This window comes from Ictalurus punctatus, chromosome 6 (genome assembly GCF_001660625.3).
Source record: "Ictalurus punctatus breed USDA103 chromosome 6, Coco_2.0, whole genome shotgun sequence".
NCBI lineage: Eukaryota > Metazoa > Chordata > Actinopteri > Siluriformes > Ictaluridae > Ictalurus > Ictalurus punctatus.
Window position 1 is genome coordinate 31,080,825 of NC_030421.2, and position 27,902 is coordinate 31,108,726.

At 43.0% G+C, this 27,902-nt stretch overlaps 1 protein-coding gene across 4 annotated transcripts in view; it reads right to left on the reverse strand.

Annotated features, from left to right (window-relative positions):
• Positions 1-5,102: 5,102 nt before the first annotated feature.
• The window catches only part of LOC108266709 (hyccin 2), a 72,888-nt gene continuing 50,088 nt past the window's right edge, over positions 5,103-27,902 (reverse strand). For 3 of the 4 annotated variants that reach the window (XM_017470372.3, XM_017470369.3, XM_047155858.2), the window contains 7 exons: positions 27,775-27,890; positions 25,869-25,964; positions 23,501-23,617; positions 18,465-18,552; positions 17,696-17,852; positions 17,219-17,344; positions 5,103-11,998 (listed from right to left, as the gene is read on the reverse strand). In XM_017470372.3, coding sequence (XP_017325861.1) covers positions 11,454-11,998; positions 17,219-17,344; positions 17,696-17,852; positions 18,465-18,552; positions 23,501-23,617; positions 25,869-25,964; positions 27,775-27,890 — 1,245 coding nt within the window. In that variant the 3' untranslated portion in view covers positions 5,103-11,453. The remainder of the gene's footprint in view (positions 11,999-17,218; positions 17,345-17,695; positions 17,853-18,464; positions 18,553-23,500; positions 23,618-25,868; positions 25,965-27,774; positions 27,891-27,902) is intronic. The other variant, XM_017470373.3, reaches the window with a different exon arrangement.

The following is a 27,902-nucleotide window of genomic DNA, read 5'->3' on the forward strand; positions in this document are numbered from 1 at the left end:
AGAGCAATTTACAAAAAGAAACATAGAGTGGTACAAAATACTCAGAAAACCTGTAAAAATGTATAACGTGAAAGACGAGATGCTAATGGCTAGAACAGGTTCCAGTCCTGCAGAGCCACGAGACTTCAGAGTTCAGCTTTCTACACACCAAAGTCCATGCCTCATTACCAGCTCATTACCAAGGACTTCATAGGCTGAATGTGGTGATAGAAAGGGGTAAAGACAAATCTTTGTAAAGTTGCAGTCCTTCAGGAACTGGGTAGAGTGATCTATTCGGTAACAATAAATAACAAAGAAGTACTGTAATATAAAGAGCAACCTGGGTGGCTGTGGTTCAGGTGGCAGAGCAGGTTGTCTACTAAACAAAGTGCTGGTGGTTCAATCCCTGGCTCCCCTCCACATGCTGAAGTGTCCTTGGGCAAGGCACTGAACCCCAAGTTGCTCCCGATGGCAGGCTCTGTTGCCATTGGTGTGTGAGTGTGCGTGTGAATGGGTGAATGAAAAACAGTATAAAGCTCTTTGTAGAACCGCTAAGATTAAAAGGTAGCTCAGGGTAAAAGTGGTAGCTCAGTGGTTAAGATGGTGGACGTCTCATTAGAAGGTCATGAGTTCAAATCCCAGCACCACCAAACTGCCACTGCTGGACTCTTGAGCAAGGCCCATAACCTTCAACTGCTCAGAGATTATTGTTAACTGCTCTGGATAAGGGCGTCTGCCAAATGCTGTAAATGTATATAAAAAAATAAAAAATGTAAAAGGTGCTATAACCTAGATAGTAAATGGATGGCGAGGTCTTTAGAGATTTGGAAAAAGAATGGTGGCATGGATGGGGCCATGACACTGAAGTAGCAAGAACTTACAAGCGTTTTCAGAGCTCAGATAAGGATGTGGCCTTAACGCTGCAGGCCAAAGCTGGTGTCTGTGTGTAGTTCTGAAGCAAAGCACAAAGATATAGTTGTGCAGAGCCTTTAAAGCCTGGATTTCCGTGATAAAAGTTTTCAATTTGAGATTTCAGTGGGGGATTTAATGATAAATGATATCTGTATTCTCTTCTGGTTTCCTTGCACCTCACAAAAACATGCCAGTAAGTGGGGTGGCTAGTCTAAAAATAAACCGCCCCTAAGTGAGATTGAGAGTGTGTGCACGCTGCCATGTGATGGACTGGTGTCCCAGCCAGGATGTAATCCTGCCCAGGGCTGTAACCAGGATCAGACTTTTAGTGGTGGTCGAGATTGCAGAAATATGTACCATTTCATAACATTTACAACAAGAATTTAAAGTGTGGTATATTGTAATGGGCGAATAAGTCTATGAGCAAGCTGTAACCGTCCTCCTCGGCTGCTCTGAGGTCAGTTGAGAACCAGTCATCACTACTGATTGAATGGTCATGGAATGCAAGTTTTTATGCGGAGTAGGCTACATTCTGCCAATGCGTTAACACAGCATCGCTGTTTCCATATTAAATTTGGCAACTAGAGGCTAAAAAAAAAAAAAAAAAAAAAAAAAAAAAACACCTTTTGAAACTACTGAGGTCTGTTCTCACAGCTAGTCATGTTCCTGCCTTGCGTGGGACAAGAGTTAATCAAAAACTGACCCATGTGGAACTTTAACTTATAGCAAGACTATGTGGTGATGAAGCATCCTCTCCAGGTGATGTGTTCAGATTGTTCACATTGATACCTACACACACTCTACACTTTCTTAAGAACAATAATACTGGTATAAACAGCCTCAATTCTTTGTGGCATGGATTCCAGATGATGTCGGAAACATTCGGTTGAGATTCTGGTCCATGTTGACATGATTGCATCGTGCAGTTTTTTTCAGGTGCTGCGAATCTCACGTTCTACCACATCCCGAAGGTGTTCTATTGGATTCAGATCCGGTGACTGGGAAGGCCACTGAAGAACACTGAACTCGTTGTCAGGTTCATGCAACCTGTTTGAGAGACTTTTGCTTTGTGACAGGGTGCATCATCATGCTGGAGGTAGCCATTAGAAGATGGGTAAATTGTGGCCATGAAGGGATGCACATGGTCAGTAGCAATACTCAAATAGGCTGTGGGATTCAAGTGATGATTGATTGGTAATAAACAGGCCCAAAGTGTGCCAAGCAAACATTCCCTAAACCATTACACCACCTCCACCAGCCTAGACTGTTCATATATGACAGGTTGGGTCCATGGATTCATGCTGTTGGCACCAAATTTTGACTTTACCATCTGTGTGCCTCCGCAGAAATCAAGATCCAGACCTCAACTGTCCAGTTTTGGTGAACCTGTGCCTAGCCTCAGCTTTCTGTTCTTGCCTGACAGAAGTGGAACCAGATGTGGTATTCTGCTGAACAACCAAGATTCAACATGTCGTGCATCTCCGAATGCACGACATTTCTGCTCACCACAATTGTACAGAGTGGTTATCTGAGTTATTGTAGCCTTTCTGTCAGCTCAAACCAGTCTGGCCATTCTCCCTTGACATCTCTCATCAACAAGGCTGTCTGCAGAATTGCTGCTCACTGGATGTTTTTCCTAAGTAAACTCTAGAGACTGTTGTGAATGAAAATCCCAGATCAGCAGTTAGAGAAATACTCAAACCAGCCCATCTGGCAAAAACAATCATGACACGGTCAAAATCACTGAAATCACACGTTTCCCCCATTCTAATGGATGATGTGAACATTGCCCGAAGCTGCTGGCCCGTACCTGCATGATTTTACGCATGGACCGCTGCCACGCGATTGGCTGATTAGATAATTGCAAGAATGAGTAGGTGTACAGGTGTTCCTAACACTATGTTTCGTGAGTGTATATATACGTCGATATTATGAAATCTATGAACAACTAAGTTACAAAACATTACGACCACCAATTCAGTTTTTGGAAAAGGTTTCTGATATTGGAAGCTCATACCAAAGAAGGATTCAGTGAAAAGACTGATACGGATCCATTGCAATTCAAATGTCATGCCATCTCCGAGTCCCCCACCCCCTTGCTTTCTCTGATACCAAAGCTGGGATGCAGTAGGGCCCGTTGTCATAGAAACAGTATTATTCTCAGGCCAAGAAAGAAAGATATGAGGATGGTATTCAGGCCTGAGAGAGACAGAGATAGAGAGAGGAAAAGAGGAGAGAAACTACAAGACTTCACAATACACATCAGTTCATACAGAGGGAGAGCATTCTGACATCAAACGACCAAGCCGTACAGAGGATCTACACATCACAAATGATGAATGAGAGCATGGACATGTTGCTCAAAATGAAGCATGAGAAGAACGGTAGAAACGATGCTGATGAAGGTAATTAATTGCACTTACATCTTGGGGTGCACAGGAAGCCTCTATGCCAGGGCGCCGCTGCAGTTGGTGCGAAATGTAAGGATGCTGCCCTCTGCTGGACTGAGCTCCACACCACACCATACCATGACATCAGGCAGAAATGTACACGATTTAGGACGAAATATGTCAAGAGATGAATGTATGCACCCAGAGCAGTGCTGCCAGGTTGGACTGGAGCCTCATATAATTAGGCTATTTTAAGCAAACAAGGCTCCTTCTATCTAAATTCTGAATTTTAAGCTGAAAGAGCAAACCCAGTGTTTATATAGGAAGTAATTCTACTTTGTATGTAGGGAAGCAGATTCTCTTATTGTCTTTCCAATAATGGCACTCATTAAAATCTTTATACCACAAATACCAGGATCTCTAGAAAGCCATTATTACACAATACTACTTGGTGAAACTTCAGCTTTAGGTTGCTGGACAGCTTTTTTTTTTAAACCTGCTACTGGCTAGTGCAATGAATGGACATAAGCATTTAGTTAATTTGCTCAGGTAATGTGTAAACCACACCTACAGATTCTTAAGCCTTCTTGAGAAAAACAAATGCATTAATTGCATATGGAAAAACACTTCCCTGGGACTTTATAACACATGTATTCAGTTTTCTTTTTCAGACTGTTGTACCACACTATACAGCGCCCTCCACTAATATTGGCACCCTTGGTAAATATGAGCAAAGAAGGCTGTGAAACCTTGCCTTTATCGTTTACTTTTTTGATCTTTTGTTCCAAAAAATTCACAAAAATAATATGGATATCTCACGGATATCAAAAACAATTGAAAACACAGAGGTTTATCAGAAAATATATCTTTTAAGTATAGGTGTGCAACTATTAATCACCCCTAGGAATTCATATGAGAAAAATCTATTTGAAGAATATTCCCATTGATATTTTATATTTTTTAGTACTCCTGCGTGACTAGGAACAGGAAATTGTTCAACCATGACTTGACTCTGTATCACAGGGGTATAAATATGAGGTAACACATAGGCCAAATTCCCTTAGCCATTCATAATAATTGGAGAGACCAAAAAATATAGCTGTGATGTGCGGTAAAAGGTTGTTGAGGTTCACAAAATGGGGCGTGTCTATAAGAAAATAGCACAAGCATTGAAAATGCGCATTTCCACCATCAGGGCAATAATGAAGAAGTTCCAGAAATGTTATGAATCGACCTGGAATTGGACGTGTGTCTACATCGTCTCAGCGGACCGTGAAGAGGACGGTTCGAGCGGCCAAAAAAATCTCCAAGGATCCCAGCTGGAGAACTGCAGAAGTTTGTTGTGTCCTGGGGTCAGAAAGTCTCCAAAACTACAATCCTCTAAAAGCCTCTACTCTCTTCCTAAAGGCTGAGTAGGAGAACGCTGAGGCTCGAAGACTAGTGGGTGGGAAGACTAACTGCATATGCTCATCAATCACGTTCAACATCCTACACCTTCCGCCCACTTTTAACCTAGCATAAGAAAAAATGTGGCTGTGACCAGCAAGAATGAAATAATCTGTGGGTGCGCAATGACAAAAATGTAGTGCACTGTATTGTAAATTAGGAACAAATTCACACATGCCTTGGCCTTGGATTTAAGCTAGTCGATTTTAAGTGTTAAGGTCACGTGTGTTTTTATGCTTTAAATGTAAGTGATAGAATTACAGAGCAGAATAAAAAAAACACAAAAAAAAAAAACAACAAAACAAACTATGACCTCGGAGTCACGCAGGTTCGTATACACATCAAGACTAAATGAAGATCAGAGAGACAAATCGGTTACAGCACAAGATTTATTCACCGATATACAGATCTATATTCTCCTGCATCGCAGACTGATATTAACATCTCACGTTCGCTCTTTTTGTACAGTTTTATTTACAAGGATTTAAAATAATCTTTCCATTTACATCAATGGTACAGTATTTCACTTCGGAAATTGCTTTGTTACAGCTCTGCTTTACATCTTCCGGATGAAATCCTTTTGTACAGCGTAACCACTCGCTCCATTAACTACATAACACCATACCTCTGTTTCAGGCTCCTGAAGATCAAGTTAAAGAAACCTGCAAGCTCAACAAGGTCCAACTGACTTAGAAACTTTTATTTACTGATTTTTTGTTTTTTTTTTAAGACACACACGTGCACAAACGTACACACACACACACATACACACCTATTACCTCTTACCCTAAAACCAAGAGATTATTTGCTTGAAACAGCAGCAACTCTGATGTGGTTCCTCGCTGAAGGACCTGAGGAGGAACTCGCACATGCATTCCAGCTAAAACCTACCAGCTACCCAGAGATTTAGGGGGGGAAAAAAAAAAAACAACAAAAAACACCCAACAACCTCAAGTTGCATAGAATCCGTTTGAAATAAAAACAGTAGAAACGACCAACTGTTGGGTGTAGAGAAGAAGGAAGAACACCTGAAGGACACCAAACGGAGAGTATTTGGATTGTGAGGAACGGTGTGCGTTCCGCTGTAATAGTAGCCGAGTAGTCTGTAGTAGGAGTTGGCGTTCACTTCCGTTCTGTTTCAAATGCACACATTTTCTCTCTCTCTCTCGCTCTCTCTCACACACACACAAACAAATATACATCTATTGTCAGTCACCCACAACATCAAAGACTGGATAAAGTGCATCGTATGAAAAGAAGGCCCACACTAATCACATGCAATCCAATCACCAAGAGACAAAGAGGGTGGACTAAACACACGTCTCTCTGTTAGCAGTTTGGTCTGAGTGAGAACAGGAGAAGGGACACTGATAGTACACATCCATGTTATAACCAGCAAGATACTTCACCAAAAATGAAAACTGACACGATGTCCCGATTACCACAATTGTAGTTACTGAGCCAAGGAGATTGGTGGCTGAAGATAGCGTTGTGCAAACCCCGCCCCCCCCAAAAAAAAATCATCACATACTTGCATCATTAAACTGAACTCAAAATGTACAAACGGATGATGAGTAACAAACGAAAATAACAAACATTGACATGGCCAAACCGAAGCAAGAATCTCTCTTTTTCGGCAAAGTTTGAGATCACTCTGGGCATCGGATTCGAGTAGGAGGCGTGGCCTAAGTGATTTTCAAGATAATGCAGTTCCAATTGAATTTGTATATCATCTTCTCCGTGGAGTCGTTTACATGTTTATAAACGTTATCGCCGAGCCCGGAATCGTCTCATTAGCTGATCTACAGTTCAGACGGGAGCCGTCTGAGCAATTAATGGTTAAAGGTCTTGCTCGAGGACCCGACCGTGAGTGTGTGTCGGTGCTGCGATTTAAACTCATTACCTTCTGAGTAGTAGCCTAGAGCCTTGAGCACTGCACCACCACGTCCCAAAAAGTCTTTTAAGTCGAGTAAACGTCAAACACCAAACATGCCCTGGATGATCGAGTACATTTGGGGTAAAGGTGAAAAGTGTACATTTCATTTTTGGCCAAACTGTTCATTTAACTTTCGACATAAAAGACAAACAAACAAACAAAAATGACTAAACTGTACCGACTGTAAAAACCATCAAGGATACACCTTCAGTACCTTTCATACAGAGTATATCTTTTGCCTGGAGCTTCAACAGTGAGTACAATGCACATTTGGAAAGGTACAGCGGTGCTCCAATTACGCAACACGAGTTTTAAAGGTACATTTAAAAACATTCACTTTTTAAGTGAAAGACAAGATGGTAGATACCGAGGATGTGCCCTTGAGGATGCCATCCCAGTGACGAGCGTAAGTACAGTCTCAGATTGTGTTCCAACTACAGACCTGGATGTTTCAGTCTTCACCTCATTCAATCCAATAACGAAGCCTTCGTGAGGATGAATGCGCGAGAGCAGTGGAACACACCACAAAATATACAGTACGGTGAGGTGAAGAACGCTGATGAGAACAAACCGTACAGCGAATGCACAGACCGGCCGTCCTCCACGTCACCGGGAGGAGGTGAAGACAGTTCATAACAAAACATGACAGCGGATCTCATCCTAACACAATTCCGTCAAGTCACTTTTACCATACTGCTCAGTACGGAAAGGCAGATTTAAACAAATCAGGGCTGTAGAGTAAGAGATCATCTCGACGGTTTGTCCAGAAGCTCTGCCGTACACATACACCGACCGCACTACCTTAAAAACCCATGAATCTAGCTAAAGATCATGGCAGATTGATGCGATAGGCTGTGCTCTCCCGGCACACGCGAAATAAAAACCAAACCTACAGGAATAACACACACCTGTAGATCTACACCACATACATACCATAGATGGGTACATACACATGTTCACAAAAAAAATAAAAATCTCAGCACGGGTGACGTTATAGATTTATAAGACACTGTTATACGTCGATCCAAATACACCACATCTTCTTGAACTTACATATTTAAACTAAGACTGCTATTAAACCAAATGGTCCAAAAAAAAAAAAGATTCCACATAAGACGAGGACTGTGAAAGCAGTCATTCTCAGGAGGATGTTGGCACATCAGATAAGACGTGAGATGAAGAGGCATCGAGGTCTCACTGGTAGAAGTGTGCACAGAGGCTGGTTTTTAAATCCCACTCCCAAACGAGTTCTGAGCGATCTCGCCCTCTCCCTGACAAAGTCTGACTAATCCCAGCTGCCCCTGCAACAAGTTTAAACAATCCCATCTGCTACAGCAAAACGTCTGACGAATCCTGCTTGTAGCATCCGAAACTTTTATTAATCCTGCACGCTTCCTCAGAATGTTCGATCAATTCCGCTAGTTCTCCTGCGAAGTTTGTGTAATCTCGTCTGCTCATGCCAAAAAATTGCCCAATCCTTGATTCTGCATACAGTCGGACCAATCCCACCTGCTCCTGCAAATATTTTGACTAATTCCACCCAGTCCCACAGAAAGTCTGACAGATCCTGCCTGCACCCACAGAAAGTCTAACTAATCCCGCATGCTCCTGCAGAAAGTCTAACTAATCCCGCATGCTCCTGCAGAAAGTCTGACCAATCCCATCGTATCCTGCAGAAAGTCTGACCAATCCCATCGTCTCCTACAGAAAGTCTGACCAATCCCATCGTCTCCTGCAGAAAGTCTGACCAATCCCCTCTTCTCCTGCAGAAAGTCTGACCAATCCCATCGTCTCCTGCAGAAAGTCTGACCAATCCCACTTTCTCCTGCAGAAAGTCTGACCAATCCCACTTTCTCCTGCAGAAAGTCTGACCAATCCCACCTTCTCCTGCAGAAAGTCTGACCAATCCCATCGTCTCCTGCAGAAAGTCTGACCAATCCTGTCCAATCCTGCAGAAAGTCTAACCATACCAGCTGCTCCTGCAGAAAGTCTGACCAATCTTGTCCACACTCTCAGAAAACCTGACCAATCCTGCGGAAAGTTTGACTAGTCCCACCTGCTCCCACAGAGAGAGTCCAACTAATCCCACCTACCCCACAGAAAGTCTGACTAATCCCTTCCACTCCCACAGAAAACCTGACCAACTTTCCTAGTCTGCTCCTGCAGAAATTCTGACTAACCCCGCCTGTTCCTACTGTAGTCCCTCCTGCTCTTGCAGAAAGGTCGACCAATCCCATCCACTCGTGAAGAAAGTTTGATTGATTCTTCCAACTCCCATAGAAACAGAATGTTTAATCAGACCCCGCCTGTTCCCACAGTAATCTCTCCTGCTCTTGCAGAAACTTTGTCCAATGCAGAAATTTTGACTAATCCCAACACTACTGCATAAAGTTTGACCAACCCGTCTACTCCTACAGAAATATTGACTAATCTCTTCAGGTCTTGCAGTTATTATTATTATTTTAAATTTTTTTTACGTTAATGCCCGCAATATATTTTTTTTGTTGAAATTATTTGGTTCTACTGTATTCCCCAACCTTCTGCAGTAAAGAGCGTAAAAAAAAAAAATGTATGACTTTTGTTGGGTTCCGTGGGTTTCCAGTCCCGATGCACACATCTACTCTGTGTATACTAAACAGCATGATGGACGAAAGCCAGCATTCACATTAACCGAATGTGCAGTGACAGCGATTACTGATCTGAAGTTCTGCTCAGTGAATGAAGGTCCAAAATCAAACAGCTAAAGCATGTCGTGCGTGCAAACTGGCTAACGGGCGAAAAAAAAAAAAAAAAAAAAAAAAAACCCACACATGCAAAGGACAGACACCTACACGCTTATGATTATCCAGCAGGAACAAAATGTCATCGGGTTCGACCACTAGATGGCGTTTCTGGTTCAATGCACCATCGAAAGAATATAAACATAGTGAAACAGGCCTTAACTGAAATGATTTAGGACTGAAGAACCACGACTAAACATTCAGGGATAAATCTTCAGTCACTGTCAGGGATTTTTCAGCACACAACTAGACAGCGTAAGAGTCCAGTGTTTGAACGCCTGATGGATAGAAGACGAGGTAGAACTAATGAATCAAGGATCCCTGTTTGATTTCCTGACACAAAACACCACACACACACACACACACACACACTAGGACTTCTGAGGGTAATACAGGATATTACAGCTTCACCATGTGTGTTTGACACCAGCACATCAGAATCACGCTTCTTACGCTTCTGCACAAATCTCTCGACGAGGAAGGTTGTGAGAAATGTTCACCCCCTCAGCGGGAGTCCGGAAAGGTCCTAGCATGAAATATCGTTCGACTCGGCAGCGTTTTCTTTTCACCACACGTTATGATTCTCCTGCTTGGGTTCAGATCGTCGACACAATCACACCGACAACATCCTTAAACATCTTGGCCTCTGGGATTTGAGACAGACGACTCGAAAGACGACTAGAAGTCGGCAAAATACATCGGTGTTTGATTAAACAGGTTGATTAATGAACAACAAAAAAAAATAAAAATCTTAAATCATACAGGTCAAACCATATATTAATAGATTATGTAGATTTTTTTTTTTTAAAAAGAAAAAAAGAAAGAAAGAAAAAAAAAGCAAAATCAAGGTCGCAGATAATGTTAAGACATTTTTTTTTTTTTTTTTTTTATAAAGACATTTAAAATGAAAAGATTTAATAGTATGAATACAGCCGTCTGTGGGACGGAACGTAGAAATGAAAATAACTAAACATCTGCACGTTTTAATTTTAATAATAATAATAATAATAATAATAATAATAAATATAAGACCTTGATAGAAATTGCACAGGACCCAGGAGTTCAGCAGGAATGCATACTGAGACACAGCAATGATTGCTTTGTGTCAGATGAACAACCTAAGATTTATTGCTTACTTTTTTTTTTTTTTTTTAAAAATATAGACTAATCTCTGAAGATCCCATAACAATAAATAATATAATATGCCTTATCTCTAATGGTTAGAGCCATATTAACTCAACCTCTATCTCCACTGCCTCCAAAGTGGTTAAAACACTCGATGCCGGACTCGAAACACAGGTAATCGCTTTAATAATGGAGACTGGCCTGTATTCACCCCTGAAACATCGGGGCTTAGGGTTCATCTAATAACGCTTCTATGTCAAAAATGACTTCGCTAGCCTGCGTCGTTTCTGTTAAGCATTGGTGAGGCAGTATGTTCAGGACATCTCCACTGGTCAGTTTTATTTCAGAACGTCTGGCCAGGTGTGGATGAATTGTCGACAAAGTGGAGATTCTGACCAGGAGACCTGACCAGGTGGTGCATCCAAATCCAAAACGTCGCTCTGTTCTGGTCTGTTAAAAGTGGAATGCTTAATTTGGTCTGAGGAAAATACATAGCGAGAGGAGGAGAGACGGTTAGGAGAGAAGAACGGTTATGTTTCCGTCCAAACGTTTTAGAAACGTCTTACAAATTTCCATCGAACATTGTTCATTTTGTAGATTCGGTATAGTGTGTAATGCGGCCGTAGGGTCAGCCTTTTGTTTATCCGACACGTCTACCTCAGCCCAAATAAAGCGGATTTTACTGCCGTTTCATTTGCGCCGATTCAGATTTGCATAAAATGGGTAAAAAAAAAAAATAAAAATAAAAAAAAAAAAGGGCAGAAAAAAGAGGGAGAGAGAGAGAGAGAGACAGACCCACACTAGTGATCAGGGTTCTGCTTAAACAAAATAATGGATGGAGAGAAACAGGAAGCAGATGAGATGGTTTTGTTGCAGGTGTGTGAGCTACACCTGTGATATGATCTGCATGTTGAAGCTGGGCGAGCGAGACTGCTTGGTAAGAGGAGCTCCAGGAGACAGCAGGTCTTTCCCCCCATCAGGCCGCACCAGATGTTCCTCTTTCAGACTGAGGCTAGAAAGGCGGTGCGCTCCTCCTGCTCCTCCTCCGGATCCGAGTCCTCCGCCCGTTCCTCCGTCCTCCTGCTCTCCGCACACTCCGGCGTTCATGCTGCAGGTCCGGCTCAGGCTCTGCGTCTTCTTCATGGGGGTCAGTTCGATGGTGTCCAGTGTGATGGCAGGCGGGGGAGACTGAGCTCTCTGTGGGTGCTGCGGCTCTTTATGTTTCTCGGCCGAGGCGTCTCTCTCTTTTTCCCGGTGTGCGCGACTTGAGCCGCTCTTCTTGGAGCTCTTTTGCGTGCTGGCCCGCCCTCCTCCACTCCCTGCGGGTCTGCCTGTGCTCGGCTGGCTGCTGTTGGACGCTCCGGAGGAGAACCCTTCGTCGGGATCGTTTAGGTTGAAGGACTCTTCGCCTGCGCTCATGCCATCAGCATCTGAGAGAGAGAAGAGGAAATGAGAGATGGAGAGAGAGAGAGAGAGAGAGAGAGAGAGAGAGAGAGAGAGAGAGAGAGGGGGGGGGCAGGTGATGAGAAAAATGTCAATAGAGATCAAGAGGGAGAGAAAGATTGAGAGAAAGAGAGAGAGAGCACAAGGAAAGGGACAGAATGGAAAAGAAAGGAAAGGAAGGAGGGACGGACGGACGGAAGCAGAGTAGTCACGGAAGGAGAGAAAAGAAGAAGCAAAGTATTCAGGGAGGAAGGAAGAAAGGACTGAAGGAAGCAAAAAATATCGATGGAGTAGTCAGGTGAGATGGGAAGGAAGAAAGCAAAGCATTCCGGAAAGAACGAAGGAAGCAAAGTCGTCAGGGAGGGAGGGAAGGATGGAAGAAAGGAAGGAAAAAACAAAGCAAAGTATTTAGAGAGGAAGGACGGAAGCGAGCAGGCAAAATGTTCAGGAAGGAAGAACGGGATGAATGGATGAGTGAAAGAAGGAAGGAAGAAAGGTAGCAAAGTAGACAGGGAGGAAGGGGGAGAGGAAGCAAAGTATTCAACAAGGAAGGAGGCAGGCGTAGAAGGAAGGAAGGAAGGAAGGAAGGAAGAAACAATGCAAAGTATTTGAAAGAAAGAAGGAAGGGAGGGAGGAAAGTATTCAGGAAGGAAAGAAAAAAGGGAGGAACGAAGGAAAGAAGGACGGAAGACCACCTCACACTGTGCGTAGAAGACGTAATAATCGGGAGCTGTAACGTAGGGCTGTGCTCGTGAATGCATCTGTGGTGAAAGTGTTCTTCATAAATCGGCTGGAATTGCAGTATTCAATCAGAATCACAAACAGATTACAGGCGACTCTTACTCTTACGCTTCATTATTAGTCATGCTTTATATGAGTCACTGCCCTTCTGAAAATCAGCCCTGCAAACAGCTTACCCACAAAACCCTCTCAGTTTAATCGAAATCTCTGGGTCTGTATGAGCGCGTGAAGAAAGCACTCGACTCTCGGTAAACGACGGGCGCCCTGACGCCTGACGCTAAATGAGATTGGAGTGGAGTAAACAAACAAACAAACAAAAAAAAAAAAAAAGAGAGAGAAAAAGGCCAGGTTCTCAATCAGTGCAGCAGGAGAATAATCATTCCTTTCCATCAACGGTTCAGTCTGAAGTCCTACTGCAATTCCAACCGCTGCACTGGGCTTAACTTTAGCGTTTTAATCCTACAAGATCCAAGAGTTTCGGGCGAAATCAGTTCGGTTGAAAAGTCCTAATGCTACGCCCGAGTGAACCTGATGACCTCTTGTGAACAAAAATAATTCGCTTAAGACGATACGCTTTCGCAATGTAAGCCAAAGGGGGGAAAAAAAAAAAAAAAAAAAGAGTACATATTGACCAGAAAGCATGATGCTGTAACTGTAACTGTAATGACGGACATCCACTCAGTGGTCATCCAGAGAGCTAGGACGAGAAAACAAGAGAACAGAACGGACATGGCGTGGGGTGAGACATTCAACAGAGATTTAAATTTAAATAAATAAATAAATAAATAAATAAATAAATAAGCATGAAGGATCAAGCAGACAAAAAGTGGTTCTGTGCGATTCTGTTCATCACAGGAACTCAACAGGAAGCTTACGGAAAGAAGAGGGAGCGTGACGGAAAACATGCAGATGTTGAAGCCACCAGCACGCATGCTCTCCTGTCCTGCAGAGAGACTCTTCGTAAAGCCGAATGGCAACCGACCCCGCCGCTCAGGACGTCAACATGCTATACACAGACTAAGCGTACTGAGGAGTAGAAGCTCAGGAATAATAGCGATTTATACCACAGCGCTCTTGAATGCTCGATTCTGATTGGTCAGAAAGTGTCCATTAATTTTCCACCTCAATGTTATTTTTTTTCCCCTATAGTACTAACTTACACAAGGAGTTAAATGCCAGACACTCCCCATAAACAGATTGTAAACATGTGTGACATGTTGATATGGTCAAGTTTTCTGTGCGGAGATGTTTGATGGAGTCTCCGGTTTCAGCGCTTTGTAAGAAATAAGTCAGAGATCAAAGTTTTCTGGACGGAAGGCAGTACGTTTTCTCGGTTAACTTGGAGGAGAGAGAAAAAAAAAAGAGAAGCTGGTAAAGGAAAGACATTTATATTCAATGGTAGCAAGAGAAGGGAAAGCATCTCGTCTGTCCTGGCCTCCCTCCATTGGCTACCGGTTCAACACAGAATTGAACTGAAGGTTTTACTTCTTGCTTTTAAAGCTCTACATGGTACCGCACTAAGCGGCATCTCTGATCTTCTTTACCCAATGTCTACCGCCAGAACCTTAAAGCGCACCTATTACGGTTTTGAAACGTGCCTAATTTTGTTTTAGAGGACGCACACGGTAGATTTACACGCATCCAAGATCAAAAAACACTTTAATGTGCTCATAGATTAAGCTGCAGCATTACCTTTTCTCCGCCCAGTGTCACAAACGACTCGTTTAACGATCCGTTCTAAAGGATTCATTCTGAACTCCTCCTTTCAGAGAGCACACTCGGCTCTGGTTGGTCTACCGCTGTCAACGTGTTTTAAAAAGGAAACGCCCACTACCATAAGGAGTTTCAACTCCGTCTGTTCGCGAGCGGCCGATGAAGACCAGAGGTTTTTTTTGTTACAAACCCACGTGGGTTAGTACAGGAAGTAAAGTCAGGAATCACTAACGACTCGATTCAGCCGTTCAGAATCGATTCCTCCTTTTGGGAGTCGATAACTCCGTCCGTCGTGCGCTTTGATTTTTGAAACTCTGCAGACTTTTTACGTTCACAAACAGCCGTATAACACACGACATGGAAGGTAACATTTTAAAAACCATAACAGGTGCACTTTAAGATCTTCTAATCAGCAGCTTTCAGCCATTCCACACTCACAGAGGAGGTTCAAAGATGACCGGGCCATTTCTCTTGCTGCTCCGCGATTGTGGAATATTTTTTATACTTTTTGTATAACAGCAGCTCGGACAGTAGCTCTGTCCGTAACACGAACCATATTATATTAACGCGCTTGTTCTGATATATTATCGTTTCTATAGTAACAGCTCACACACAGGAATTGGTGTACGGTGGACGCTAATCCTAATCTTAATAATAAACGTGAAAAAAAAAAGCAGTGTTGTTATAAGAGAGAAAAAATCGTCGGTTGCGGTGAAGCTTTTCGGCAGATGACGTTTATGGAACGAGACTCGGGTGTCAGCACTTAACGGTCCTAACGGTCACGGTGGTCCGTGAATTTCGATCTTCAGAACAGAGGGGTTTGCGCTTTCCGGTTACTCGGTAAAATGACAAGCTGGGTCTTTTGTCTCATTGACGTGGAGAGAGAGTGAACGCAGGGAGGCTGGCGAGGGACTCGAACTAACTTGTCTCACGCATATTCTATTCAATGAAACGTAAACGTGAACGGTTAAAAAGCCGAATATGTCGTTCGTTAAAGAATTAAAAATCGTAGAATCGTAACTGTTGGCGAATCGGTGTGTCATCAGCGGAAAACACACCCCAAACACTCCTAACAGCACAGTCTCGGGTGTGCCATTCCATATGCAGTGGGGTCCGAAGTCTGAGCGCACTGGTGTAAATGCTTCTGTTTTGCACTCCTTTGTAATTAAATGCAATCGTTTCCATTACAGATTATATTCCTGACCACAACTGGAGTGGAAAGTAGAATCTCGATTTCTGAGTTTATCGGTACGTGGTACGTCCCCTTTAATGGCCGCGTGCGCGCGACTGTGCGCGACCTCACGATCCATTTTCGATCAAATCCTTCAGCGCGTTGTCTGACTGAACGCATGCTTCGACAGAAGAGATTAGACACCAGGAAAATCGGACCTTCTGTACAAAGCAGTTAACATGGTCAACATTTGCTTACATTTCAACAGAGACCTAGAAATAGTGCAGGATCTAGAAGATCGTATATTCAAGATATTGAACATTTCTTTGTTTTAATTATCTTTTTTTTTTTTTTTTTAAACCCTCCTGTTTATTTCCAGTTTTTCAATGCGGTCTCAGACTTTTACATCCCACTGTATGGAACGCAGAACGACGAAACCCATGCGTATTGTGCTCACAGCTGGTGGACGAGGAGGCTAGATGGACTAGAGCGCTGGCATGTCCACGTCACAGGGTCCAATCCTCTGCAGGTTTCATGGGCTATCTGCCATTTTCATCTGCCTCTGCATGCACATGCTTGGAGATGAGGCAGGACAGCTGAATGTGCAAAGCAAGACTCTTCCTCCCTAACGGAGCTTGCTCTCGAAACCAAGCGGATTCTCCTCTCATCAAGTGCACCACTTAATCCAGTTTAAACCGATGTAAACGTCAGGTTTTATCCCCTTAAATCTCCACCAGCGACCTGTTAATCTTAATCTTAAAATTAAGTCTTGACGATGAACGTTACTACAGACTGTAAATTAACCAGGGTCAAATATCACGAGTTTCATAGGCTTTCATTCATTATTCTATTAGTGCTGAAACTCAGCCACGGTATTACGTTTGCGCATTAACCCTTTCCAACATGCGAATATATTTATTAAGTCTGAATATTAACAAAATTTCACGCTGGAAGAATGTCTTCCCCCGCCCCCTTGTGTTACTCATGGTATTCCTACATACGGGCAATCCATTTCCTTTTTAAATAAGTCATGTTTAGAAATGCCTACAACATGCAATTTTAAGTAGCAAATCATCCAAAGAAGCTGGATAGATTCCTGAATGATTTACGCATGAAAGGGTTACACAGATGTGTATCTGACGCCTCAAATCCAACGTTTACAGAGCTATGACTGAGAGGAAATGAATATTTCCTTCCCAAGAGAGGCCAGGTGGGTCCACGTGACTTCTACAAACAGCAAGGAAGAGCATAGCAACAAAAGTTAAGAAGTGTCCTCAGCAGCGGAGCTCTACCTCACTGAGCATGCTCGGTCACTGAATAATAGGCAGCACTTAAGGTCAAAAGGTTGATTAGTTGAATGACGGGGTATCATGCACGCACATCTATTCCCACCTTACCCAAACCCGGCATAACACTACAAGGACGGAATGGATAGATTTATTAACGTTTAGTTCCAAGCAAAGCTGGCTGAGTCTGGAGAAGCTTTGGTACCCAATAAGGAAAGAACGTTAACGGAGCAAATTTAAACAATTCCCCCGCTACGATCGTCGGCTCGGCCCTCCCCTGCCCCCGGACCGCCTACCCTCAAGTGTGACCGTGAGTATGCCCCTCCCTCCTCTCACGGGATTGGCTGCCGGCTCCATGGAAGCGTGAAGGCCGGAATGGATGGAGAGGTTGAACTCGGCCTCGGTCGAGAAGTCAAAACAATCTGTGATTCGACACAACAGGGTGGAAACATGCTCTTTAGTGCTGTCTGCGTTTTATTCCACCGTAACGCATTAGACGGTGGAACGTCTGTCTGGTGATACAGCAGTGTGCAAAATCAGCAGCACAAAATACAAACAACAACAACAATAACAACACGAACAAACATAAAAAAAGAGAGAGATGCTACAATATAACATTGACTTCATAACAAAACCACAACATCAAGCAGTTAAAATGACGCCTTGGACAGGTGAGAGATTGGCATAAGAAAAAGAGAATCAAACCAATTTCTAGAAAGAAAAAAAAAAAGATGAGGTCACGAAGAACACATGGAGCCGAGGAGCCGTCTTACCTTCTCTCTTCCAGCGAAGCCTACGAATCGAGGCCGCAGTAACAGCGGAGCGAGAGATCCTCCTGACAGTAGGAGTCACCTCCACCTGCAGTACCTTCTTCCCTTGAGAACCATCCGGAGCGCTGTCTGGCAAGGAGTTCTTCATCGCATTCCCCAACTAATGAAGGATGAAGGGTTTGGGATGATAAGGGCGGGAGATATTGACACTGGATCACTGCATATTGCTCCTGGTAACAGCGGGCAGGTATTTATGTTTTCTTCACCTTTCTGTGGTTATATCTGTGCAGTAACTGTTCATTCACTTGGAGTATCGGTATGTTATATGTTCATATTAGAATTAGGCAATATTGATTTGTCCCAGCTCATGATTTACCGTTCAAAATCAAGATCGGCGATCTAATAATCTAGAACGGCTAATAAATAGATAAATAAATAAATAAATAGAAAGACAGGAGAACGAGCATTTCAGGTTAAAGTAGAGAGTAGAGAAGGGTGCAATAATAATAATAATAATAATAATAATAATAATAATAATAATAATAATAATAATAATAATAATATCAGCTGTGCAGTCGGGAACTACTTGTTGGCAGCGACGACGCGCCGTAAGCAGTAAACCTCCAACTCCATATTAATGCCCAGGGTTTTGGAACGGGATGTTTAATTGTCAAGTGTCCACATACTTACGGCCACACGGTTTATACCGCACAAGCCTACCTCCTAGTCATTGTAAACCCGGAACGTGTGTGCGGTACTGCGGCGTTCTCACCAATAGAGGTTCAGAATAGAGTTCCAGCTGGGTTCTGTATAAGATATCATCCAGCGCCTCTCTCCCGAGATCCCACTCCCCATTATAACTGCAAGAGATCACACACACACACACACACACACACACGCTGAGTTGCTAGTTTAAGAGGCATACAGTACTTTACAAAAAGGTGCATTTTAGTAAGTAATAAAGCACAACCGGGATGTGATGTTACAGGAAGATAATAAACGACGGGGTGGTGTAACGTGACCCCCGAGTCATGTTATTAACAGCACAGCCCGAGGTGTTTTATTCGGTTCAATTTTATTCGTGTAGCGCTTTTAACAACGGACGTTGCCTCAAAGCAGCTTTACGGAAATATATAAACACAGGAGACAGGTTTGAAGTGTGTGGATTTATCCCTATTGAGCGAGACGGTGGCGACGGTGGCGAGGAAAACCTCCCGGAGACGATACGAGGAAGAAACCTCGAGAGGAACCGGACTCGGACGGGAACCCGTCGTCATCTGCGTAACGACGGAGAGTGTGAGAGTAAAAGAACGTTCGTTACGGTGTTTATATGAAGTCTGTTCGTTGAACTAGTCCACTGTTCACTAAAGGAGACCCGAGTGCAGAACCGCATGCTGCGATCGCAGTCCGAGGGCTATTTGATTCATCTTATACTGCTGGCGATTTAAACTCGTCGTAGTTTTATCAGCCATTAAAAGCACGGCATCAATTCTACAAGACATTTCAATGACACGCAGTTCTGCTCGGAAACCTCCAGCGAAACAGCATCCTGAAAAATAAAAAAAAAGAAAGAAAGAAGTGAAAACTCTGTGTAACGATACTTTCATTTAATGTCTACAAAACGTAGGTACAGAGTCGAGGTCATAAGTTTACACACCCCTTGCAGAAAAACAAGCGGGATCATAAAAACTGCGTTTTCATTTAGTCCCGCCGTGAATAATCTCTTTCGCGTAACGGACACGGTGATAACTGAATTTACACAAATGAACCGGCTCAAAAGTTTACACACGCTCGATTCCTAATACAGCGTGTCGTTACCTGGATGATCGACGACTGTTTTTATGTTTTGTGATAGTTGTTCATGACTCCCTTGGTCGTCCTGAGCAGATAAACTGTGCACGTACGAACTTACTTATGTCGTAGTTCATATACATGTAGATATTAGGTGTAGGTATACTCGTATTGTATAATTACTCACACTGTATCTCGAATGTCAGCGAAATTAATGAACTTCAGCTCCACTGGGGGTTCTGAGTTGTAACGGTAATTAAGAAATGAAGTTAAAGTATGAAATGATGTACTAGCAGCCTGAATTCGGAATTTCCTCCGTCCGTGTTCTTTCCTGATGGAGAACAGGAGGAATTGAGCGTCTTGCCAGCTGCTGCAATCAGGTAGATGTGTGTTTGTTCATCGATGCTCAGACGTGCTTATTCATGTTTCATCTACACCCAACAAGCCGAGCAAACGCAGAGGAGGAGAACCGGGAGGATCTGAAATCTCGCTCTTTGATCAAGGTCAGTGTTACACCCGTACACAGGAAGCGGGACTGTACGCCGCGTTCAGTCACTTGTTGTATGTTTAACAATGTAAACGCAGGTGTGGCTGATCTTTGGTCTTTTCCTGCCGCAACTCGGCTTTCTGTAGCAGTGGAACGGGAGATTATGTGCAAATGAGTCTAGGTGCTGATTTAGAAACACAAACAAGCACTAGCACTTGCTTACCTGGATTTAATGATCAGTATTTATTATTTCATATATTGGGAGTTTTAAAAGCATGGCGTAATTAACAGGAATTTAGCGGTTGCTCGTGATTTTCAGTCAGACTGGATTTCAAAACTACGAGAATGTTGTTGTAGGCTGGAGAAAACCTCCTCCACAATATCTTTTCTCAAATCAAGGTTCAATCCATTAGGCCAGGGGTTCCCAAACGTTTCCAGGGCAAGGCCCAGCAAATGGGATAAACATTCGTCCGAGGCCCCCCTTTCGCAAGATGTCTTTAAAACACATTAAAAATACTGACTTCTGATTATATCCCCCTTTTTTTATTATTATTAATAATTACATCTTTACATTACATTACGAACTGATTGTGTGTGTGTGTGTGTGTGTGTGTGTGTGTGTGTGGTTGTCCGAGAGTGAGAATTTATTTTTCACACCAAATTGTTGAGGACCCCCGGGCGCCCCCCGGTGGCCCCCACGGGGGCCGCGTCCCCCACTTTGAAAATCGCCGCATTAGGCTATTAAACTGTTTTCAACCTAAGCAAGTCGTTCACTGAGCTTTTTTGTGCCATCACTGTGGACTTGACCACTTCTTCTGCTTTGCTTTTTATATTTCCGATGGATGGACTTCAATTTTAACGCGCGGCACGGTTCGGACACGTTATCGAGAACAGAAAAACAAAAACAACGTGCAATGAATATGAAAGTACGGTACCTTCTGAAACGTTCAGCTTCGTTACTCATTCATCCTGGGACACAGACCTCTTCACATGGTGAACCGTTGACATTTTCTACTATTAAATGTTTTGGGAAATCTATTTTACTCAACTGAAATACCAACATGCTGATTGTCTAACTGATATTTAATGATTCGATTTGCTTTAACATCCATCCAGTTTCATGTACCGCTTATCCTACTGAGGGTCACGGGGGACCTTGGAGCCTACCCCAGGGAATTTGACCCTGGACATGGGGCCGATCCATCACAGGGCACAATCGCACGCGTCCACGCATTTCGGACAATTTGGAAATGCCAATCAGCTCGCAAAGCATAGTATGCCTTTGGATTTGAGGAGGAAACCCCTGAAGCACATGCAAACTCCGAGCACACAGGGCAGAGGCGGGATTCGAACCCCCGACCCTGGCGGTGCTACGTCTATCTCCATACCCAACCTGCCATTGTTATCTCCATCACCCACCTCCTTATCTTTGCAAAAAGCCAAGGAAAGTTTACAAAGTTCAATGCGTTGCAGCAATTCGCCACTGCTGTCAATTTTTGAATCAATTAAAGGATGACGCATCATACTTATCATACGCAATCAGAAAATAATGCCGCTTGTCAATTGAATGAGAAATGATAATTAGACACCGGGACTCGGAGATAATCGTGTCGTTTTGTTCGTCACTGTTACACAGCGGCTTCTGACCAAGTAAAAAAAAAATAAACACGTTTGCGAAAATGATTCTTACCCAGTGAGTATATCGATCTGCTCTCACTGTCCCGCTCTCTCTCCCCCAGTCTTTCATCTTTATACCACAGCACAGCAATCAGAGTAGGGACCCGATCATCTCGAACCCGAGAGCATCATCATCTCTAACTTGTTGAGCGGCGGCCGCGTCCAGATTAAATGAAATCGACTGCCCCTCTAGCTAACGGGATAAAAGTGGTGCTAATCGAGGCTTCCTGACAACGGGGAAGATCGCTCGAAAGAGAGGTCATGACTGTCGTCGCTACATACGTGACATCCTGATAACTGGGATCCAGTAGTCAGTGTGCCATCCGTGCTCGACGTCTAAAAATACCACTGGTGTCTCCTATTTCTGGTAACATAGAACTCGAAACCAACCCGCCAGTCGTCCAATGCAAATCGATGACCTTCATGGAGACGTATGCAATTTATAGCATACGACTGAGTTAGTGTGTGTGTGTGTGTGGTTATTTATTTATTTATTTATTTATTTATTTATTTTTGCAACGCTGTAGAGCAAACATGCCTTCAAAACGACGAAATGAAATATTTTCAATCGTTTATTCAGCAGAAATATCGATAGACGCGATATTCTTCTGTGTAAAAAGTAAGTACACCCTTGGCCTCAGAAGGTAGTCTTGCCCCCTTTTTTGCAGAAATAACTTCTTGTAGGTGTTTTGCATAACTGTCCACCAGTCTCTGACACTGCAAGATGTTTGAGGGTTTTCTTGCAATGGGATTCGAATCCAGGTCTTTTGACTAGGCCATTCCATAACCTTCCATTTCTTCTTTTCGAGCCATTCCTCGGTGGATTGGACCTCACGTTATCTTCAAGCACTCCGTGATGTGATGCAGAATTCATAGTTGAATCAATGAATGCAAGCTGTCCAAGTCCCTGAGGCGGCGAAGCAACCCCAGACCGTAACATTTCCGCTCACAGTTGCTACGAGGTGCTTCTCCTGAAAAGCTGTCTTTGGTCAGAGCCAAACATGTCTACTGTTAGTCTGGAGAATTCTGTTGGAGAATTCTTGGAGAAAACTTCTCAGAATTCTGTTTGCATCAGACGGTCTGCTCTTGGACCGAATTCGCCGGGACGGCCAGTCCTGGACAAATCGGCAGTCGTTTGAAATCTGCCCCATTTGTAGATGATTTTCCTTACAGTGGAATGATGTATTTCAGATCATTTGGAGATCTTTTTAAATCCCCTGCCAGACTCATAGACATCCACAACCTTTTATCTGAAGGCCTTGTAGAACTCTTTAGATCTTGGCATGATGACACCACACGCCTCAATAACAAAGGGCACACCAGACTAGATATGAGAGGGCTTTAAATAAGACACTGGCATCCAATTCTGAGCACCTGATTGATCTGTTTGGTTTTTTTTTTTTGTTAATTCTATTTGTGAAAATGACTACAAAACGTCGATTTTATGTGTCGTTCGATATCGTATCGCCTTTGTTAACAGGCACGGTTTCGAAAAGGAACGACTGTTTGCTTGTCCAAATAAAAACAACAATTTCCCTGGGGGTGTAATTATTTATACGGCACATACATACACAGTATATGTTATATGTACAAGTTAAATATCTAAGCAATAAAAGTCACACACTAGTGCGTGTTATCTATCTAATTTAGCTGATAATTCTTGAAATCCAATTTCCAAAACACAAATACGCCATATATATATATTAAGAAAAATCCACCGCCGTTATCATCACTAAACGTTACAGCTTTGAGAACAAGGAAGGATATACTTCGGAAGCAGTGGCTTCATTAGTGCACTTTTTGCTGCCTGTCCTGGTCTCGAACATGTACATGCATTATTGTAGCCCACTTACATTGCATGATAGATGGCGGTGAGCATCTGCACCATGAACTCAGCGTCCAGTATCACGCGGTTACAGGGTTCCCGCCATGTCTTCTGCTGCTGCCGTGGAAACCCACACACACACAACCTGAAACAAATGCAGCACTGTTAGTACACACACACACACACACGCACATTTTGAGAAACACATACTCACACACAAACACAAATCGAGAGGCAACTGAGTAATACACAGCCCCATCTGATACAAGGACATAAAATATCCATCTATACCAATACACATGAATACACACGGTTATTTATTTATTTATTTATTTATTTATTTATTTCCAAGTTTGTCAGAGAGGTTCAGAAGTCTAGACTAGACGTGTGTATTGGGGCCGGGATCCTACAGGGTGCGACAACAACAACAAATCACACGAGAGGACGATTTTTTTTTTTTACTTTCATGCACGCGTGAATAGAGCAGTCGTACACCAAGCCCCCAGGACAAAGACAAACTGGCATCGCAAAAGGCATTTACAGCATCCATGAATTTTGGGAAACAGAACCGACTCTATGCACAAACAAAAATAGTAACTACTCAAGTGGGATTAGAAATAAAATCAGCTCAGTGCCCATCTCTACCCGAGACCAATCATGAGCCTGGAGTGATGGAGCTGAGGTTGAGGAATTACCCATACGGTCATAGATCATGCTGATACATCAGGTTTTTTTTTTGGTTTTGTTTTTCTTTCCTACTGTGAGAATGGTACTCTAGGTAGGGTTCATATTATATTAGGGGCGGAAAAAAAAAACCTGGCTCAGGCCAGTTGAAAGCGTATACACTCACCGGCCACTTTATTAGGAACGTGCATGCAGTTATCTAATCATGTGGCAGCATCACGATAAAAAGTGTTCCTAATAAAGTGGACAGTGAGTATGCATGCCGATACAGATATTTGGAGCTACACAACCTGGGATAGAACGACTTTTAATGCACACTGTCCTGCACATAACCATCGATTAAAACTTTATGCCCTCCTCGACAGGAATCGTTCGACCAGTATAAGACTGGTGCGTTCTTGGTTCTGTGTGTGTGTGTGTGTGTGTGTGTGGGGCTTACTTTACCATATGGCCTGTTATTGTTTAATGATGTACCGTGTGGAGGTCGAGGTGTCAGATAGGTCTGCTTAACACGTACATGAGTGATAGAATGGGTTTTCAGGTCAAGTGCAGGAAGTGAGGAACTGACACAGAAAACATCTTCAGATTCGAACATCCTGCTGAGGGCTAATGAGGCACTCCATCACAGCTGTCACAATGTTTCAAACTGCCTCTGTGTGCGCGCGTGTGTGTGTGTGTGTGTGTGTGTGTGTATACACTGTGGGGCTTTCAGAACACATTTCACAGTTTCATAACGTTATAATGTTTTTGTAATGCGTACTTAATTTATGACAAAATAAAATAAAATAAAATAAAATAAGTCATTTGTGAGCTCCAGCTCCAGGCACTAACACGGCTGCCGATAAATCTCCAGAAAGTGAGGGGCTTTATGGTAAAACAAGTCAAGTGCATTATGGAAGACATCATAACTCCCGTTAGTGCGTTTATATGAAAGTTGTTGGCATGTAAATGAACACATTATTTTTCACTTATAAACGTGACACAGCGCTCATAAAGAGTTGATGGGATACGAATCCATGCTGTAACACCGCTGCTAATGCTCCTTCGGTCTGTGCCAGTATAAACGATTGAATACTTTTTAATGCATTTGTGGGGTCTGCTGTCATTATACAGTACGAGAGCGGCCTCTGGTGGTGAAAGAAAGAAAAAAAAAAAAAACGCTGACAAACTTTGTTGTGTTATTTGAAGTGTTTTTGATTCCTGATGTCTCCATTTGTATGTTATTTGGAATGTTACTTTTCAGCTCAGTTTTGATGTTCATCCTTTTTTTTAACTTTAATATTTATTAATAGTTTATATTAATTTATATATATATTTAATTCATGTAAAAAAGTACAGTATATTTTAAGGGTACAGTCAGTACGGTTTATTTTTGTAATGAAATTCAGAAATATTTTAAACACTGTTTTTTTTTTTTTCATTCGGTATCAATTTTTTTCTTTTAAATTATCGTTGTTGATTTAACCGGTTATTGGCAGGTACTACGCAACTTGGTCGTCAGTAAAATTCACTATCGGCTGACTGTCGAACCTTATTCTAGTCCAGCTGAGGATGTGTGTGTGTGTGTGTGTGTGTGTGTGTGTGTGTGTGCGCGTTCTATTGATCATCACTCAACATCCCGTTGTGTCCAAGCCTGAATCTTGACCATAGCAGTATATTAAACCTCGTTTATCTGTGTGTGACCGCCGCTGTGTGATGCCAGCACTTCTTACCGTGAGCTCATGCGGCACACGGCCTGGTATGACGAGGAGGGCATGTACACCATGGCTGAGTTGTAGCACAGCATGAGGAAACACAGCACCTCGAACCTGAGAAAGAAGAGGAACAGCGATCACCTCACAGCCGGTCTGTTGAGCAAGAGTGCTTGGCAAACTCTTTGCTTCGGCAGGAAGTGTGTAGTGTTACCGAATGATTCTCACACACACACACACGTGCGTTTACACGAACTATATTGCTTACACGGTGAGAATTATGGGAAGTGTTCAATTTGCAATATGATTCAGGAAGAATGTGTGTACGGTTTGTGGGAGTTGTGTGTGTTAATACAAGACAACTTTACCCCCGAGTGACAAAGCATGGATGCTGGACAAAGCACCGTCTCCTCCCACAAACGCTAAATAAACGTCTCCTCGCAGAAAACTACAACGTCTCATATATTCAGGGGACGTAAAGCACACTCTAGCTCCGCTTTAACTCAGCACGGGTTAATCAAAGGAACTGTCTGGAACTAGTGGTTCTATTTTTGCGATGGAAGCACACACACAAAGACACGAGACTGGGCGGCTGTGGCTCAGGTGGTAGAGCGGGGTGTTCGCTAATCGTAGGGTCGGCGGTTCGATTCCCGGCCCACGTGACTCCACGTACCGAAGTGTCGACGGCAAGTTAGCGCGTCGCGTGGCAGCTCTGCTACCATCGGTGTGCGAGTGTGTGAATGAGACACAGTGTAAAGCGCTTTAGGAAAAAGCGCTATTTAAGTCAGACCATTTACATAAGACCAATGTATACACAATCTGCAATGTCCAATACGGTCAGTGCCACTCATTTCCTTCAACAGACGTATAATGGCGTATACTTACTTCACACCGACTTCATAATGATTTCTAGTGGTAGAAAAAAACTTCGAGAAATCCCCGATGGCGGGGATTAAACGCAAGCGGTCAAGAATACGGATATCGGGATAAAAACGGGCCTTAAAGGGAAAAAAAAAAAAAACCTGCAGAAAATCAGTGATGAATATAGATGGAATGGGGCAGAGTTCAGACTCGATTATTCATGCGATAAACACTACAAAATACAAGATACACGCTCGGGTGTGCACAGATGTCGTAAACTTCATCTTCAGATCATCTGGGCTGTTCGCTCTTAAAATGTTGTAGATAAAATACGGAACTGTTGCGTTTGATTAGTAGTTGAACCAAGTGGTCTGCGCATGTCGTGAATGCGGTGTGAAATAAATAGTAAACATCCGTAAAGCCAGGCTGTATCCCTCGGTTTGTCCTGAAATTCTATTATATTACTGGCGATTTAATTCAGCGCGACCAGCTGAATTTATTAAAAACAAACAAACAAACAAACAAACAAACAAAAATGACTCGGACGCCGAAACTCCCGCTTCACTGCTGCAGCGTCCGGTGTAAAATTTCATCAGTGCGCAGATTACAGAGATTACAAACTGCAGTTTTGTCGGCATTCCACACGAGAAACATCATCTTTACACACGGCACGAGACGATGCGTTTTCCTGCCCTCTTTTGATTGACAGGATATAATCGGCCCTGACCGTCAGATGTTTTTAAACTACCGAGCGATAGCGTGAAAAATCGGCTGATTTTATATATATATATATATATATATATATATATATATATATATATATATATATATATATATATATATATATATATATATATAGGAAAAGTAGGGACCCAAATACTTCAAATCATCTGATATGCAATTATATTGACACACGAATCTGTTCCAGACAAGTGGGACATCTCTAAGCGAAGGTCGATGTGTGATATTTATGAGGGCCAGGTGCGCTGTGTGTGTGTGTGTGTCTGTGTGTCCGTCCCTAGGGAGGCAACTATGGACTGGACTAAAAATAGCACACGTGTGTTACCTGTTTTGAGCGGTGAAGGTCTCTCTCTGGGGATGCAGGCCGCTGTAAACCACTCTGATTAGATCATGCTGACTTAGAGCTCCCTCTGTCAGTGCCATGGAACCGAGACTGGAGGGCTGAGGGGACAC